This window comes from Micropterus salmoides, unplaced genomic scaffold (assembly GCF_014851395.1).
Source record: "Micropterus salmoides isolate LMB-PRFRI ecotype aquatic unplaced genomic scaffold, ASM1485139v1 Ms_hic_scaffold_19, whole genome shotgun sequence".
Taxonomy (NCBI): Eukaryota; Metazoa; Chordata; class Actinopteri; order Centrarchiformes; family Centrarchidae; genus Micropterus; species Micropterus salmoides.
In genome coordinates, this window is record NW_024041039.1 from 11,515,103 (window position 1) to 11,532,781 (window position 17,679).

The following is a 17,679-nucleotide window of genomic DNA, read 5'->3' on the forward strand; positions in this document are numbered from 1 at the left end:
ACATTGAATCCTAAATTTTATACTTGGACCTGCAAAATGAGATTCCCCCCAGCCATATTTTGTGTTTAGTGCTAATTAGCTAATGTTAGCATGCTAACAACACTAAGGCAAGATGGTGAACATGAACACAAATATTATACCTGCTAAACATTAGCATTTTAGCATTGTTATTGTGAGCATGTTGAAGTTAGCATTTAGCTCAAAGTACTATTGTGCTTATGCACAGCCTCACAGATTCTTAGTCTTCTTCAACTCAAGGTTCCTGTACAGATTTCATTTTACAATTTCTTACTTTCTCAGGTCTTAATATTTTGAACTAGTTTTAGCTGGAGCTCAGTATAACACGTGGTAATGAAGGAGAGGCATAAGAACCACCCTGTATTGGGCCATCATTTGTTTCTCAGGTGTTTCTCACTCTTAAACCTCATTAGATGGGAAATACGGTATAAATATTATCACATTTTTATGACGCCATTTTCCAGATTCTTCCTAACTTGTGCAAGAGGAAAAAAGCCCATTAGCCTCAAACACAAATCTTCATCCACTGCTGTATTCACAGTTATGGTTAATGCGTCTGCACCCATCTGGGAGCAAGTTTCAAAGCAAACCTGAGTCAAATATCCTTCTACACAAAAAGACACAAAACTGAAAAAGTAAAAAACTATGATTTAATTCATGTTGTATTACATGTTTCCATATTATGGCAGTGAATGTTTCAGCAATAATAAGTCACTCCTCAAACAAGAGCTTTTACATTAAAAAAAAAAAAAAAAACAATACCAAAAACTAATCAGGGTTCAAGTAATGCCCAAAAGAAATACATTTTGAAACATACACACACGCAGGAAGATAGATCAGATTTTCCGATCATACTGCAATCCACCTGCTACTTCCTGGTTTATGAGTGAAGAACCAAGGTGTTTGTTTGGTCGGCCTGAGTCCTCTCTCTCCCCTTCAGTCTCTTTTTGGTCACCATGACTGGACTGACAAACATGTTGTAGTTACAGCTGAGACAGTAAACACAAACACAGACAAAACACAGCCTCGAGTTATAGGAGGGCTTCAAGGTGCTTTAACTAAAACACACAAAAAGACAGAGGTACCAAATCTCATACATTTGGTATCAAAAATAGTCTCCGAGTGGATCTCCAATCAGTCAGGACACTAAAACAGTTGGGAAAAAAATGCACACATAAAGGATATTTTATCTTGTTAATGACAACCTATGGCTTCAGTTTATCTAAACACACACACACACACAAAGGCATGTACAATTCCATAAACAAAACCTAACAGTGTAATATTAGAAGACAGTTAAAGTTGATATAAATGGCAACACTGTAAACAACTGTGTGTGTGCACGAGAGCTGGGAGGCTCCTTGTTGGGGGCTCCTATTGCTATGGTAACCAAGAATGGTTTTAGTTGTAATTTGGCCAATCAATCAACCTAAGTGCTTACAAACCACCAGACGCCTCCCCACTGACATTACAGTAAATCTCAGCAGGCGCATACACACTCACACTTACATACAAACTGCGGAGCCAGCCAAGTGCTTTGACATTATCTTGCTGCCTGTACAATGCCTGCATCAGTCAAGTTCATTAAGACAAATTCATTATTAGTTGACAGTACTTGGATTGAGTGAGTTAACGAGCTAGAAAGGCATACAGTCTTGTGTGAGACAGAACTTCTCCAAAGATTAATCATAAGATTCATTCACAATTAAGGAGTGAACACATACAGGGTTAAGGATTAGTAAGGGCCGTCCTAATACCAATGATGCATTGCATTTCTTAAACATACATGGAGTAATACTCAAACATGGAATATGCTGACAGGTGACTTGAGATATAGATAGATAATGATGCCGTTTTTTGTTATCGTTATGCACCAATAATCACACATACGCACACACTCCAATCTATAATTGTGTGCACACACTAACAAACACAAAACCTGGTATGGGTTCCTGTTGCCTCTTACAGTATGTCTGTGGTCTATGAACAAAAAGCACCTCTGAAGTACAGAACAGCCTTGGAACCAAGTAGAAGTGTTTAACTACAGGCAGGCAACAATACACACCAGCACACAGGCACAATACAGGAGACTTTGGCACACCCATGCTAGTCTTACTACTCAGCATTTCCAACACAGAAGAAGAGCAGGTTACAGGACAGGACAGACCCATAGCTGCCTTAGATATTTGGGGGGTTGTCTGAGAGACACAATGATCAGTCATCACATTCAATCAGCACCGAGCTGTCTGTTTTGTTTTTGAGTCCCAGCCTCTCATCCAATCAGCAGCTCCAGGCTGTCCTCATAGTTGGACTCTTGTGGGGGGCTGGGGGACAGGTAGGCCGTGGTCACGGGGGCCCCCGTTGCTGTGGCAACATTGAGGAGGCTGTTCGCTCGGATGCTGGTGGTCGCCGGGTTGCGGAGTGCCGCAGCCGCTGTGATGCTGGTGAGGTTGATGCCGAGTGTGAGCCGCGTCTGCTCCAAGGCTTTCTCTGGCACAGCGAAGGCCTCTAGCTTTTTCTCACCGTTGGCCATGTAGGAGTTCTGGCAACCTCGACAGATACAATCCAGACATGCCTGAGAAACATGACAAAAATAGAGGAGGAACGTTAGTGTATTTGCATCACACTGTCATATAAAAACTGCAAAATTATCTCTGCTCCAACCTCAGACTGATTTTGAGAAATTAATTAATAAGAACATCCTGGTAGTGCATTCATTCAAACGTGCAGTTTAGACAAATGTTCTTCTCTTTGAAAATGTGGTTTAAAAATGATTTCATCTTTACCTTAAAATGGAAGCTTTAAGACAGGTCTTAAATTTTATAATTTGGTCATTTCAATTCACATTAGTTGTCTCAGCAACAGCTATTTTCCCAGCGGTCCATTTAAAAAAAATAATAAAATAAAATAAAATAGCATTATAGTTTTACAATCGATTGTTACACTTACACTACACCACAAATTGTTACAACACGTAATCACAAGATACCATTACACTACTGAAGTGTAAACATTCCATATATGCAGTGGCCATAGTCTCACCTTGCGGTTTGAGTAACAAGGACAGCGCTGCCCCCTGCAGGTCAACACAGAAGGATTCTGGGTGGCCCTGCCACACTTGCATCCTTTCTTCTCCACTGGCTTCTTATATGGAGGCCTGACAGGCGCTGGGGGCACAAGGCAGCCTGACATCAACCGTTGGTCTTTGCCATCCTTGGTCTTGGAGCCTCCACCAGTGCGGGCCTTTGCATGGGGCTTCTTAGGGCCCGGATCGACATGCTTCCTGGCACTCTTATTGTGGTTCAGTACAGGGCGACTGGCTTTGGGAGGCGCCCCATTATGAAGGGATGAGTATGTGTGTGCTGGTACAGTTAAGGGGGGTGTGGGTGGTTGCGTATGCAATGTCTGAGCGGGGTTTGGAGTGTGTAGCTGTGAAGAGGAACCCTGCAGGATGGAGGCGATAGGGAGGGGTTTCACCTTTTCCCTGTCACTCTCTGAACGAGATCGTTTACGTTTAAGGCGGACTGGCGGGGGCTTGGAGTTTGGAGGAGGATCATAGGAAGATGTGTGTATGTAAGCACCATGGCTTGACACTGTGCTAGTCCTGTCTGTTCGTGTCTGTGTGTAGTTATGAGCTGCATCCAGCTGTATGTACATTTGAGCATGTGCTCTGTCCGTGCTTATGTGTGTGTGGGTTCTTTCTGGCTGTGTATGAGGAGAATCTCGACCGGGCTGAAGAGGATCCAAAGTCTGTAACACCTCCTCCACACTTAGAAGCAACACCTCCCCCTCCTCCAGCTCCCTGCTGCTAGATCCCCCATCCCTGAGTGAGCACACAGTGCCTGGAGTTGGGGCTAACGGTCCAGTGGTCAGACTCAGTTCCAGACCACCACAACCAGTATTGGACACAGACAGGCCTGCCTGTGGCTGCTCCTCTACCAGCTCGCATACTTCCAGCTCAGGAGACGAGGGATCCAGGTCCTCCAGCACTTCTCCATTGCATTCCTGTGGTCCATTGGAACAGGGAGGATCAGAGGAGGAGCTCTGTGGTACAGCTGACAGCTCTGCAGGAGCAGGTGGTGCCTCTGTGGGGGTAAGGGACTCAGGGGCAGAGGGATTCACATCTTCTTGTGCTAGGCCTGGGTCCTCTATCTCTATTTCCTCTTCGTGTGATATTAGCGCTTCCTCCAGCAAGGCCATAACCTCTGGAGACCCTCCTACATGGCTGCTGATTGGCTGCAGCAACGGTGAATGAGTTACATAGAGGCAGAGCTTCCTGTAGCATTGCACCAGCAAACAGAGCTGTTTGTTCTCCTGGAAACAGGAATAGTCCTTACAGCGGCTGCATGACGACCTGATCTGCATCTTCTGGCCTTTACAACCCGAGCAGACATAATGCTGACACTCTGGATGTGTTGGGGAAATGGGATCCTGGAGCAGTTTACCTGAGACAAAAACATGAGCGAGTTGTTAATCTATGTGTTAATCCACTTTTCACTTATGTACGGAACAACAAAGTTGTTATCAAGAGATTCAGGGGAATCAAAGGTTTCAAAGGTTCTGAAATAGCTGTCCGGAAATGTGTAGTTAAATGGATTCCCCTGAATGAGAAATGATGGGGACATGGAAAGTTCATAGGTTGACGAATGTGGACCAATCGTTGGGATGCGCACACTCCAGCACGTGATTAATTGTGAGCATGTTAATCAGTCATCTTCATAACAACTTTGTTGAAGAGGAATATGAAAATGAATTTTTTTTTTTTTAAATGGTCTTCCATGAGGATCGAACTCACAATCTTAAGACTAAAAGGTCAGGTACCCTACTCGGTGAGCTAATCAGTGACACTAGATCCACCTTGAAATTACCATTAAGAAACGTTCTTGCCAACCCCTGTGTTAAACTACTGTTTTTTTATCTCGAAAAAATTCTCGTTATCATGAGAAAACAGAGTTAAATAAAGATATGAATCGATGGCCGCTTAGGGCTTCCATACTTATGTACACCAAAGATAGTACTATCAACTAGCTGCACAAGAGTCATTTAAAGTCATGTCCATTCACTGTCATGCCTCTACAGAAACAGCTCCAATTACCATTAGAATTGATTAATCTGCTAATTATTTTCCCAATTAGCCACTTGGTCTGTAGAACATTAAAAGACAATTTCCCAGAGTGACTTCTTCGTATACTTTGTTCAATCTGGGATTCTGATCATATTTATACATTTCATGTTGGTGTTTCTCATACCTTTTAAAAAACATATCTGTCCCAGTTTATTAACATAAACAAAGACTCCAACCTGTGTAATCATTATGTTCACATTACTGACTTTTACTGCTTACACCACCCAACCTGTAAATATTGCATGAAAGCACAAATAAATCATGCCAAAAACACCACTGAACAATCGAGAGAGGTCAGAAATACTACCATGGCATTCTGTCAACATTATCCATCTCTAAATACAAGCTGTACCAGCAAACGGAGTGGGCAAATAAAGCATGAATAGAAAACACATGGCTCTGCAGCAGACACAACAACAGAGGAGTGATCTGTCTTGACAAGAGGACAGATGACTGGGGCTCTGCCTCGGTTGCTATGGAGACGACGGCGGTGAGCACTACAAATCGTGTCAACTGCTGCGAGCACACGCACGCCCACGGACACTTCAGTCAATATGAATACTAACGTTATGATCACTCACTTTTATCAATGTGAAAGTCATTTGTGGTACTGATGATAGTCTTGCAATGTAGTGAAACAATACGACAAATATTTTCAGGATGCTTACCACAGACAAGGCATGCGAGGGACTGTCGGAAGACAGGCAGTAGCTTGTACATCTCTGCGAAGGTGTGAGGCTGCCGCGGGTCACACTGCAGCACGGCCCGGCTGGCGGACACGTACAGAGCGGTTGCATTAACGGGGTTCATAGCGGTGTACTCCGCAGCCTCGGGGAAACACGGCCCGGGAAAAAATCCAACCACTCTCTGCAACGGAGCTCAAGATAGCCAAGTCTCAGAGTGGATGGAGGGAGTATAAACTGGCCTGGCAGAGCAACAATCAGACACTCCAGCGTGTCAATGCAGACATATGAATTAATAATAGACACAATAATAGACAACGAACATGGTGAAGTGGTTATCACTAGACGCGCACAACGTTAGCTCGGCTAGCTATAGTTAGCATCACCGGTTCGTAGTCGCTCCAATTCATCGACGAGCTTTCATATCACAAATAAAGTTTCTCTTAATTCGGACCAATTAGACCTTAGGTTACAATTCCTTACATTATCCCTAACGCTACCTCACAGCTAACAGTGAATCAAACGGTCAAACGACCCATGATCAAAAGGTTAGCATTATGTAGCTACAGTTAGCTTACGATATCAGCCAATCGTTCTACACGAGAGATGGTCGAAGTTAGACATAGCGCACATTTGCTATTCAACACTGTGTCCTCGTCGATGCCTAATTGAACAAAGAGTTCCTCAAAAGATCACACATTCGTTTGGTTAGCAATTAGCTACCAGACCCCAGGCGCGCACTTGATGTAAACAAGGCTAACCAGTTAGCGTTAGCATGGCTAGCCAAATTAGCTAGCGAAAATCCAAGCGTATCACTACCCCCCTCTAGAGCCGCCTTATACCTCACGCGTAGGAGGGAAATAAAAACTGTAAATTGAAATCCTGCGATTTTTATACGTTTTGCTATAATACTTGGAGAGCATCGACCGGAACATAGCTAACTACTCGTTTTACAAATGCATCAATCATTCGATTTTCCACTTTTCCTCGCATCAACCCCTCTCCCCAGGCATGATCATCTCGCGAGACTTCGCCTAGTTACCCTGGTTACTGTAGTGTACGAAGGGATCACATTCTACTCTGAACAATACACACCACACACACTTTCTTTACTTGCTGCCATAACCAACACAACAACTTGCCAATTAAAAGTAGTAATTACTTAATTATTTAAAGAAGAGTGTAAGAAATTAGACTGACTTGAATTAGGATCGAAGCATCGAGCTATATCATCAGCTTTTACCAGTTCCAGACCGCAGCTGGTGGGTGAAACTCAACTAACAACAAACACTGAATATCAGGTTGCAAGTGTTGGTGCCACTGACTGTGTGGTTGCTATTATTATAGAAAATATCAAAAGTGAATAGGCTTACATCCATTTTTATTCTGTTGTTTACTGAATTGTCTGTGTCAGTTCTATTCATTTATTACCATGGAATAATCAGAAATTAGAAAAACTTGGAGCATAGATCGAGGAGGGGAAATTGTTGTGACACAGTTGCAAACATTGCACATCAAGTCATAAAGGAATAGAAATAATAATAGAAAGTTGATAAGTAAAGAAGTATATAAATATAAGATATAAAGAAAAAATATGAAGGAGAGTGTGGATATGTACAATATTTACATTATTAACAGTATGTAATGATGAACAGAAGTAGTGAATAAATAGTAGTAGCCCAGTAATAATAAGTACTGGTAGGATTGATGTGGAATGGATTACAAATCCTTAAAAGAAATCCTCAAAGCATATTGCACAATGAATATTAAAACAGAAAACACTGCACATTAAGTATTAAAACAGATAATACTGCACATAATGTGAAGTATTGCACTATAAGGTCCAGTGTAATAACTATGGGTATGTGTGTCTGACACAATAAAAGTAATAGTTTGTACAGTATTAATTTGTACAGTTTTAGGGTAACTTGGCCTAGGCTGGGCAATATGGCCAAAAATGTTATCATGATAAAAAATAATCATATAATTCCATATTGCTAATTCTCACAATAAATGTCAAATCATTAATTCTTTCAAGTTTAAAGACTGATTTTTGACCTGTCCTGACTGAAAGCTGAAGAAACCAAATGGTTAATTGTGGTTTTAAACTAGTCTTTATGGTCAGAACATGGAAAACACTTGCCAAACAGTGGGCCAGCTAACAAATTTGTTACAATTATGATATCATCTTTTTTTTCAACAAATATGCATGAGTAAAATTAAGTAAAATCTTTTTTCACTCCGTTTTCCTCAACAATTTTTTTTATTATTCTATTACTGCAGTGTTTACAATTAGTAATAGCCATTGAAGGCATGGTGAAAGGTACACTTACCATTTTTTCCTACCGCATCTCAGGTACGGTGGACCTTGAGTAAAGATATTTTTGTCAAACTACTTTTTCCAAGGCCAAGACCTTCAAGCTCAAATTATGACTTTTTTAGGACTAAAAACTCACATGTTCTAAAATGACTAAAAGATTACAAACTGCTCCTCCTACCCTGTGAATGACACTATGTTCTTCAATGCAGAATTAAGTCAGGTACAGTTGAGAACGTTTTTGTATTATATGTCTATGTGTATATTGTGCTATTCAGTTGAGGCAGTAGGCTACTTCCCGTGGACTCCAGTGATCCTAGAAATGTAGTTGTTTCCCAGACTATTTTCTTATGCAATATCTGGTCTGCTTATAACCTCGCCTTTATACAGATAAATATGTTTAAGTCATAATTATAACACATATTACATAGGGTTCTACAGGTCAACATATTACTCTTATAAAAGAGGGTCAGTAAGTAATTGAATGCTTGTCGTGAAAATCAATACATTATGCACGGTCATTATTTTGCCCTATTTTAAACTGTCAGGCAGTCCTTACCTCCGGGTCGCCAACAGGCTCTGTCGATCAAGTTGTTATATTCCCGTGCATTTTCGGGGAATATTAGTGATAGAGACCCCTAACTGAGAAAGAGGCCAACCGGAAACGCTAAATTCAGGGAAAACTTATCCTAATAGCTTGACTTTCATATTTCAGCCTTCGGCGAACTACAGGAAAACTTGTTCCCCTCGAGGTCCCGCCCATTATACCAAGCTTCGTTTTCCTTCTTTCTTATTGGTTATGAGAGCTCGCCCCCATTTGGTATTGGCTCAAAATTCTGTCTTTCATTTCCTGCCCGCTGTCACCAGAGAACACGCAGGGCAATGATGGCGGCTTTCAGTGTGGCTCGAAGCAGCTGCGGACTAATAAACGGGTTGAGGATATCTTACAGGAGTTTAGCGCCAGTAAAACATGGCGCAGTCGCTGCCGCAGTGCCGCAGACGAACCTGCTACGGGACTGCCGCTGGTATTCCGTCAGCCACCTCTCCGTAAAGGAGAGGATTGACAAGAAACGGAAGGCGGCGCTAGTCGGGGGAGGTCAGAAGAGAATAGATGCACAACACAAAAGGGTAAAGTCAGCTAAAATTGACTTACTTTCTTTTATGTTCACCTGCATTTACGCTAGCATGTGTGCGTTTAAATGACTTAAAGCTTCAAATACATGACAGCTAGAGTAACGTTAGTTGAGGTGTGCAATGCGTGGCGCATGGGCTCCAAGTCAACGGTTAACTTACTGCTGGAGTCTTTAACTTCTAACTCTCAGTGGCACTTTCAGGAATGTCCTATGTTGAACATCCACCTGGCTGATCCCCAGTGCCCTTGAGCAAAGAATTAATCCTCTAACAACTTCATGTAGAAGTTCCACTTGGCAGATTTTAACTCTGATAAAAATGATAAAATTGCAGTGTCCACAGCCCAATGTGAAGGACGAAAGTCAGACAACTTGACATGTGACCTATTTCACTATAATAATAATTCTTTCTGGTTATGACCAGTCCTGATTTGTTTGCACAAATTAATGTAATAGTTGGAGGGATGGTCAGATGTTATGCTGTTTTGCTCAGTGAAATCCATAGATGTAACTTGGTCAGTAAACCTATAGAAGTAGGTGATATCAACAAAACCCTCTGTAGAAAATATTTAGGGGAAACACAGACTGGAATGTAAATTAAATACCTAACAAACCCAGGTACTAAACTCATATAAAATTAAGTATTGCCATACAGCAGCCCTTCTGAACAATAGACAGCATTGGCCACAATAGACTAATACACCCAGAGACATTAAAGGGATAGGTTCCACATTAAAAGGAGTATGGCAAAATCTCTAATGAGTGACAAATTTGTATTGTGTCGTCGGAACAAGCAACTGTAGTGTAGTGTTCTTCAATTCAAGTAAATGTGTAGTAACTCAGTGTTATGTATTGCAGGGTAAGCTGACAGCCAGGGAGCGAGTGGAGCTCCTGCTGGACCCCGAGTCCTTTGTGGAGTCGGACATGTTCGTTGAGCATCGCTGCTCTGACTTCAACATGGAGCAGGATAGAAACAAGGTAACAGGGAGGGCGCACACAGGCCACAACTCAGCAACATCATGCTTTATACACTGGAAACGTTTCTTCTTCTGGGGTTTAAAATATTAATTGTCTTGATATTTTTCTCTCTCTGTCATAGTTCCCGGGTGACAGCGTTGTGACAGGCCGAGGCAGGATCAATGGCAGGCTGGTTTATGTATTCAGTCAGGTATAATGTGTAATTATACTGTAACAATACTACATTGTGGCAGTACACAGCAGCTTGGTTTCACCTGTATAATATTTTTTTCATCTTGCCCTTTTCTGTTTTCTTTCAGGACTTCACAGTGTTTGGCGGCAGTCTGTCTGGAGCTCATGCACAGAAGATCTGTAAGGTAAAAAAACTGAGATACTGAGAGTCTTTTTCCCTCAGTAAAAGGTCCTTGTTGACAATGAGACTTAATGTCTGTGGGTGTACTTGAATTTTGTTTATGCTTCTTCTTATTTGATCTCAGACTGTTCAAATACTCATTTGAATGTTCAACATATAAATATTCTGTGCTCAGATTATGGATCAGGCCATGACAGTTGGAGCCCCGGTCATTGGGTTGAACGACTCTGGAGGAGCTCGCATCCAGGAAGGAGTGGAGTCACTGGCTGGATATGCAGATATATTTCTGGTGTGGTTATTTTGTAGAGTCTTTGTACGACCCTGCTCATTCATTGAAATCTTAATTATACTCAATACATGTACATTATACTTAAAATAATACATACGTTCTGGGTTGAGTAGCAGACACTATAAGCACCACACACTTTTGTGCATTTAACGTATTCCCAATGTTAACATTTTGAAATACATATGGGTGGAGGTTTAAGGTTGTTAGACTCTATAAGGTAAAGTAAGTAAGTAAAGTTAAGTAAAAACAAAACATTCTCCTTTTCAAGAGGAACGTGTTGGCTTCAGGAGTTGTCCCTCAGATATCCCTCATCATGGGTCCATGTGCAGGGGGAGCTGTGTACTCGCCCGCCCTGACAGATTTTACCTTCATGGTTAAGGTAAAGAGCTGCACAAAGACAGCTAAAATCCATTTTTTTATATTAACTAATCATCTTATAATCAACACTGTCTTTCATTTTTAGCCACAGCAGTGATGCAAAATCAAATGTTTCAGTGTTTGTAAAGTGTCAGCATTCTTTTAATTTTAGCTTTTCTGCAAATTAAGTAAGCATACCCGTTTCTAAGATTGTATTCTCACAGCTGTGCGCACGTGTGTGTGTGTGTGTGTATAGGACACATCATACCTGTTCATCACAGGACCTGATGTTGTGAAGTCTGTCACCAATGAAGACGTGACTCAGGAGGAGCTCGGTGGAGCCAAAACGCACACCACCGTGTCTGGTCAGTTAGTTTGTAAAAGCTACATCGCTCCTGATTTTCTTGTTTTGCTTTGTTGAGTTGAGTTTCCTTCCAAAATCAATCTCATGGTGCTTTTGTCATGTGAAATGTTAAGCTGTAGTAGCCACTGGCTCCGCATCCTGCCTTTGGTTTACGTCCTATTGGCCATATTTCTAACAGCTTTTGAGTGTATGAAAGCTGATCCAGGATTACTGTTCACATCAACATAAAAGTGAGCAATAACTCATCTGAGATTGTTTGAGTTAAAATATTGTCTTTAAGGTCTTAAACGTGTCTCATGTCTTCTACCCAGGAGTGGCTCACCATGCATTTGAGAATGACGTCGAAGCCTTGCTCCACCTGCGAGAATTCTTCAACTTCCTGCCGCTGAGCAATCAGGATCCCGCCCCCATCAGGGAGTGCCATGACCCTAGGTAACCAATCACCTTTACCTCCATTTTACAGAACAACCTTAAGTTCTTATCGGGACATGTTTTTAATCTAACTCATGCCTGACATCGCACTCCTTTTTTAGCGATCGTCTGGTACCTTCATTGGACACCATCGTCCCGTTTGAGACGACTAAAGCCTATGACATGTTGGACATCATTCAAACAGTATGTGCACTAACAAACACCCTTCCACTCTTATATGTGGAACCTCATCTCATTTCCACAACTAAAAGTTTCCTTTCTTCATGCATCTGTTCAGATAGTGGATGAGAGGGACTTCTTTGAGATCATGCCCAGCTACGCCAAAAACATTGTGGTTGGATTTGCTCGCATGAACGGACGCACTGTAGGCATCGTGGGTAACCAGCCCAAAGTGGCTTCTGGTGAGTAAAATAATTGAAGGGCCAAAAGTAAGAGCAGCAATGAAAAGGGATGTTGTGTGAATTAGATAATTGTCCCTTTTTAAAAATTATATACGCAAACAAAGCAAGTCCCAAAAAGGGAGAAAATAAGTTGGGAACAAAGGCATTGTCAGTTGATTTATAATTTACACTTGGTGTGTTTTAATCATGCTGTTCTCGTTTATCAGGTTGTTTGGACATCAACTCCTCAGTGAAGGGAGCCCGCTTTGTACGCTTCTGTGATGCTTTCAATATTCCCATCATCACCTTTGTGGATGTGCCGGGCTTCCTGCCAGGTATTCTTTGAAAATCTGGAATAAATAAATACTTGAAATACTCTATATTTTACATCTTAATCAGGTTAGGGTACTGACCTATGATGCCATGAATAATACATTTAGCAGAATGTTTTTGTCTACCGGTTGACTCTTGGTCGCAGATTGGCTTGCACAAAAAGTAGGAAATTTGTCTGCCAGCTATTAAATACATACTACAGTAACACATTTTGATATGGTAGTAAGCCAGGTATCTTAACTAGGATACTCATAATTATTGCCTGACCTTGCTATATTGTGATCTATACACATGAGCCAAAAACTGGGCTACTTCATATGTAAGCAGGCATTTTCCTTGCATTGAAATGTAGCTACTGTCACATCCGACAGCGCCCACCATCACTCCCGTTACAACTTTTGTGATGGCCGTCAACAGGTACTGCTCAGGAGTATGGAGGCATTATCAGACACGGAGCCAAACTGCTTTTTGCCTTCGCAGAGGCCACTGTCCCGAAGATAACCATTATCACCAGAAAGGTGTGTGTGTGTGTGTGTGTGTGTGTGTACACAAAATGAGAAAAGAAAATCTCAAAGTGAAAGAATGAGAGTCAGAATAAATGTTGTTACACTATGTACATAAGACATATGACTCAACGTGTCTGTGTATCCAAGGCTTACGGAGGAGCCTATGACGTAATGAGCTCCAAACACTTGAGAGGAGATGTGAACTACGCCTGGCCCTCAGCTGAGGTTGCCGTCATGGGTGCCAAGGTACAATCACACTCATTTTTGTGTCTCCTGCTTTCCTTTACTTTTGATTTGACAGTAGGTATATTCTGTTTTCTTTCTTTCTCAGGGTGCTGTTCAGATTATCTTCAGAGGAAAGGAGAACCAGGCTGAGGCCGAGGCTGAATACGTGGAAAAATTCGCCAACCCCTTCCCCGCTGCTGTCAGAGGTACTTTCTCACGTTATAGCTCTCCAAAATATCATCCTCCCTCATCCTTTCACATGCTTAAATTGCATGCACCAGTATATAATACATTATACACTTCTCTTTCTGACTGGCCAAATGTTCGGTTTAGGTTTTGTGGATGACATCATAGAGCCGTCGAGCACTCGCAAGAAGATCTGCAGAGATCTAGAGGTGTTGGCCAGCAAGAAGCAGATCAACCCCTGGAAGAAACACGCCAACATTCCTCTGTGAAGCAGCACACCCAAACTGTTACTACATTAACACTATTTAAAGGCACTGTGGGATTTTCTTCATATTGTCTTTGCATTCAAACTGCAGTGGTACCATGTGATGACGACTTGCCTGCCAAGCACACTTCTGTTGTCATATTTAACTGTCATTCACCACTCCGCTGAAAGAAGTAAAGAACGCCCTGATTTTGTAAGTGCTTAATAGCAGTCCCAAATTTATATTTAATATATAAACTATTTTAAAACATCAGCCTCCAGCTGTGACTGGATTTGGGGGAACTATTGGTGCTCTGTAAACCAAATCAGCATGTGTATCTTTACATTTTTATCACTAATATGCAAGCTATTAATAGGAAAATTCTAACACATTCTACAGTACCTGAATGGAATAATACATTGGTCACACATTTTAAGGTAATCGTCATGGCAGTGGGGACCATATTGGTCACTGTTGTTGGTCTGATGTGATGTTCTGAAAACAGAATTGTATCTGAAAGGGCAGACTGAATGCAATTTAAGAAAACACAAGCAATTGTCAACAAGATAGTTGTAGTGGAAAATGCAAACATGCTGTCTGTTGTCATGTAATGTTTCCATAGTTGTCAACGTACTGTATTTAGTTCTTTAGGTTTCTGGTGTGTACAGCAGTAGTTTGCGCTTTCATACGCACTCCGTGTTTCATGTCCTACATTTAGTCATCCTTACAATCTGGAACTGTGCCTTTTCTCTGAGGCAGGCTCTGCCCTGCCATTTGTAAAATAAATCATTGGACTTAATACAGTTACCAAGTGTGTTTTCTTTACTTTTACCAATGCAATAGTTTTTGTAGTCAATATGTCGCTATAATCCCTTGTTGTAAGGATAAAATCAGGTGGTTTAAAATAATTGGCAGCTTTGTCCGCTGAGTGATTTGAAGGTACCAACTAAAATGTCAGTGAAACTCTTAAATATTCAGAGAGCTGAAATATTCAAGCAATTAAATTTCCAATGTCAAAAAGGAACTGTGAAGCTCTACACAGTTATAGTCTACTATGAAAATGCTGTCAAAGTTTTTGATGAAAAACTGCAGCTGTCAACTATTTTGAAACTGAAACAAAGGCACACAAACACTGGGCCATAAATTGATTACAGATTTTATTTTATTAAAAAGAATTTAGGTTCACAGAAAAAAACAGGGATTTAGAGCATTTTAGGGCAACTGATGTCAACTGCACTGCAGAAAAGATCCAATTGTCTCTGATATTTACAGGACTGCCAAGCCAGCCAAGAGAAAGGTAAATGATTGATAAACAAACGGTGGGTGAACGACGATATGGCTGGAAACATTCAAAACACATTCAAACTAATCTGTCAGACAGAGATCCATCACTGCACTGGATATGAACAATGGTAACAACAAATCGTCAGCTTCTTGGATCAGTTAACACTGTAGGCAGGTGAAAAACTTAACTTGATTTGACCTGTAAAATGAACAAACCTAAGAGATAATCTGCTGTAATACTGAACTGTGAAACGATTACAATCAGACCATACAGCGCTTAAAATCTGGTACCCCACAGCAACAATCTGAACTTGGTAACCGTTGGATATGAGTTTCAGGTGTAGGGGGAAGGGGCTGGAATATACTGTAAGTATGTAGGCCACAATTTGGCAACAAACAAGATACATATTCAAGAAAAAGCTGTACAAACATCCGACAAAAACAGAAACACACTTGATTTAAAACTTTAGTACTAAAGCTACAGAATTCAAAATATGTTTATTGTCTTTTTTTAAAACTTTAACTTCAAAAAGCAGTTATTCAAGGGTGTGTGTGTGTGTGTGTGTGTGTGTGTGTGTGTGTGCGTGCATGTGTGTGAACAGAACATGTCCAAGATCTGAGATGGGAGGGCTTCTGTCAGGGGTCAGTTTGGGGTGGGGGGTAAGGAGGTGGGCTTCACCGTCAAATGACAACACTCGTTTTGCTTTGACACACAATAACATCACTTCTTCCAGGTCGGTCTACAGCCGTTGACCTCTGTGTGCCTGTGCAACTACTCAACCATCATCATCATCATCACCACCACCACCACAACTTTACACACATCACACACCAGCACCACCACATACAAGGACTCAGATGGCGCACAGAGAGAGGAGAGGCGGTGGGTGTTAATAAGAGCAAATATATAGTACATTTAGTATTGAGATCCCTTCTATGTTGGATTTAACCAGACGGATCGAAGTGCGACACCAAAAGAAGGGGGCAAGGGTCTGTACAGTGTTACACTGCTCTGTGCTGCTGATGGGGAGCGGAACCAAACAACTGTACATCTGTGTAACAGGGAACCGTAAAAACTGCGAGTACTCCTCAGGCCGGCAGCCAGAGCGCCGTCAGAGATACCGCTAACAAGAACTTAACCAACAGGCTGGAGAGGAGGAGGAGGAAGATTGGGCAAGATGAAGCTCTTGAATAATCCGAACTAGATACTGGAGAATATTCTGGATCCTCCGGTCCGCCTGAAAGAACAGAGCAGACCCTCGCTTCACACTTCCAGGTGAGATCCAGCCGACGCGGGATTCATCAGTAGATCCACTTGACAAACATCCTTCCATCATGTCTTACAGAAAGAGAAAAGTACTTCGACAATGTTTTTTTCTTCTTCTTAAGAGTTTGATTGGCAGGTTATGTGGGTTCGATGTCCCAACCCCCCACCCCCCACCCCTTGTGTTTACTCCTGACGTGGATCCTGATCTCAGGGTCTTTGCCTCTTCTCAGATCAGAACATGGGCATGCTGAATCCCTGGAACAATGGAGAGGAGAGAGACTGTCAGACAATCTTGAACAGAAAATAACTCCAACCTTGCAGTAAGTAATACGCATCACTGTCCCTATCTTTTGGCACTGGAAGTCTAAAAGCTCAAATTCTCGGCATATAAGTCTGGCATCGGGCCATCGTCAGATTGACTATTTATATTCCTACATTTACTGTGTGATTAGCACAGTTGGTAGTGCACAGGACTCCGGTTCAGAGGGTTGTGTGTTCAATCCTTGATGCTAGAATTTATTTTCTTCCCTTTTCAACAAATTGATTGTGAAGCGATCGTATTACATATCACAATTAAGCATGTGCAGGTACATCCCTGCGATTGGTCCACATCAACTAATGGGCGTCCTCAGTATCTCCAGGCAGAGGAAATTCCTGCATTTCTCATTCAGGGGAATCCGAGCTCACATTTTCTGACGGCTCTTTCAGAGGTGTGTCAAGCAAGCCAGAGACTCTTTTGAATTTCCTGCAGAACTTTTAAAATAAAAGCTCCCAATTAAAAACGACATAAAGTACTGCTGCAAAAATGTTCTCACACTTTTATTTTGTAAGCACAATCACTTAAGAGGAAGTGATTACGTGAGTGACTTTTGCTGTCATGACTGAGATCCGTTTCAGCACCAGCCGCTATAATTATTTTTTGCCGCTATCAAAGTAATCTGCCCACGGGCCAGATATTATTGCTGCGGGCCAACTTTGGCCCACGGGCTGTCTATTGCCGACCACTGCTTTAAAGTATGAAAAGTCCAGTTTCAATCAATCAAATCACTCAGTTCTGTATGTGATTTAAGATGTCTAATTTACGCATAGGGCAGCAACACATGATCAACAAATCTAAAGATTATTTTCTTGGTATCGTGGTCAGAAAAGAGCTCAAGATATTCAGTTTACTATCATGGACAGTAAAGTAAAAACAGCGGACGCTCATA

At 41.6% G+C, this 17,679-nt stretch overlaps 3 protein-coding genes across 5 annotated transcripts in view; 1 reads left to right on the forward strand and 2 right to left on the reverse strand.

Annotated features, from left to right (window-relative positions):
- Window positions 1–646: 646 nt before the first annotated feature.
- msl2a (MSL complex subunit 2a) lies at window positions 647–8,856 on the reverse strand. Of its 2 annotated transcripts, none has more exons than XM_038728578.1 (3): window positions 8,703–8,856; window positions 3,061–4,463; window positions 647–2,593 (listed from the first exon to the last, which is right to left on the reverse strand). In XM_038728578.1, exons 2-3 carry the CDS (start codon window positions 4,381–4,383, stop codon window positions 2,291–2,293), a joined length of 1,626 nt encoding a protein of 541 aa, XP_038584506.1. In that variant the 5' UTR covers window positions 4,384–4,463; window positions 8,703–8,856; the 3' UTR covers window positions 647–2,290. The 2 variants fall into 2 exon arrangements, with proteins under 2 accessions (XP_038584506.1, XP_038584505.1); XM_038728577.1 differs by lacking the exon at window positions 8,703–8,856 and adding an exon at window positions 5,812–6,849.
- A 139-nt stretch (window positions 8,857–8,995) lies between these two features.
- pccb (propionyl-CoA carboxylase subunit beta) lies at window positions 8,996–14,727 on the forward strand. Its single transcript, XM_038728580.1, has 15 exons — window positions 8,996–9,271; window positions 10,132–10,251; window positions 10,373–10,441; window positions 10,551–10,607; window positions 10,779–10,892; window positions 11,161–11,271; window positions 11,506–11,614; window positions 11,925–12,045; window positions 12,147–12,228; window positions 12,323–12,446; window positions 12,653–12,760; window positions 13,176–13,276; window positions 13,412–13,510; window positions 13,596–13,695; window positions 13,823–14,727. Exons 1-15 carry the CDS (start codon window positions 9,026–9,028, stop codon window positions 13,942–13,944), a joined length of 1,683 nt encoding a protein of 560 aa, XP_038584508.1. The 5' UTR covers window positions 8,996–9,025; the 3' UTR covers window positions 13,945–14,727.
- A 333-nt stretch (window positions 14,728–15,060) lies between these two features.
- Window positions 15,061–17,679, reverse strand: part of stag1a (stromal antigen 1a) — a 54,518-nt gene continuing 51,899 nt past the window's right edge. Inside the window, exon 31 of one of the 2 annotated variants that reach the window (XM_038728917.1) lies at window positions 15,061–16,726. In XM_038728917.1, the coding sequence (XP_038584845.1) occupies window positions 16,703–16,726 (24 nt within the window). In that variant the 3' untranslated portion in view covers window positions 15,061–16,702. The remainder of the gene's footprint in view (window positions 16,727–17,679) is intronic. The other variant, XM_038728916.1, reaches the window with a different exon arrangement.

What these genes read in the sequence shown, in the direction of transcription:
- msl2a (XM_038728577.1), bottom strand. Translation starts at nt 5,953, where the DNA reads ATGAACCCCGTTAATGCAACCGCTCTGTACGTGTCCGCCAGCCGGGCC. An exon ending in CCTCGCATGCCTTGTCTGTG is followed by an intron (nt 4,464 to 5,811) that starts GTAAGCATCCTG and finishes TTTTTGTCTCAG; the next exon opens with GTAAACTGCTCCAGGATCCC. An exon ending in CTTGTTACTCAAACCGCAAG is followed by an intron (nt 2,594 to 3,060) that starts GTGAGACTATGG and finishes CATGTTTCTCAG; the next exon opens with GCATGTCTGGATTGTATCTG.
- pccb (XM_038728580.1), top strand. Translation starts at nt 9,026, where the DNA reads ATGATGGCGGCTTTCAGTGTGGCTCGAAGCAGCTGCGGACTAATAAAC. An exon ending in ATTTTACCTTCATGGTTAAG is followed by an intron (nt 11,272 to 11,505) that starts GTAAAGAGCTGC and finishes GTGTGTGTATAG; the next exon opens with GACACATCATACCTGTTCAT. An exon ending in CCAGCCCAAAGTGGCTTCTG is followed by an intron (nt 12,447 to 12,652) that starts GTGAGTAAAATA and finishes CTCGTTTATCAG; the next exon opens with GTTGTTTGGACATCAACTCC.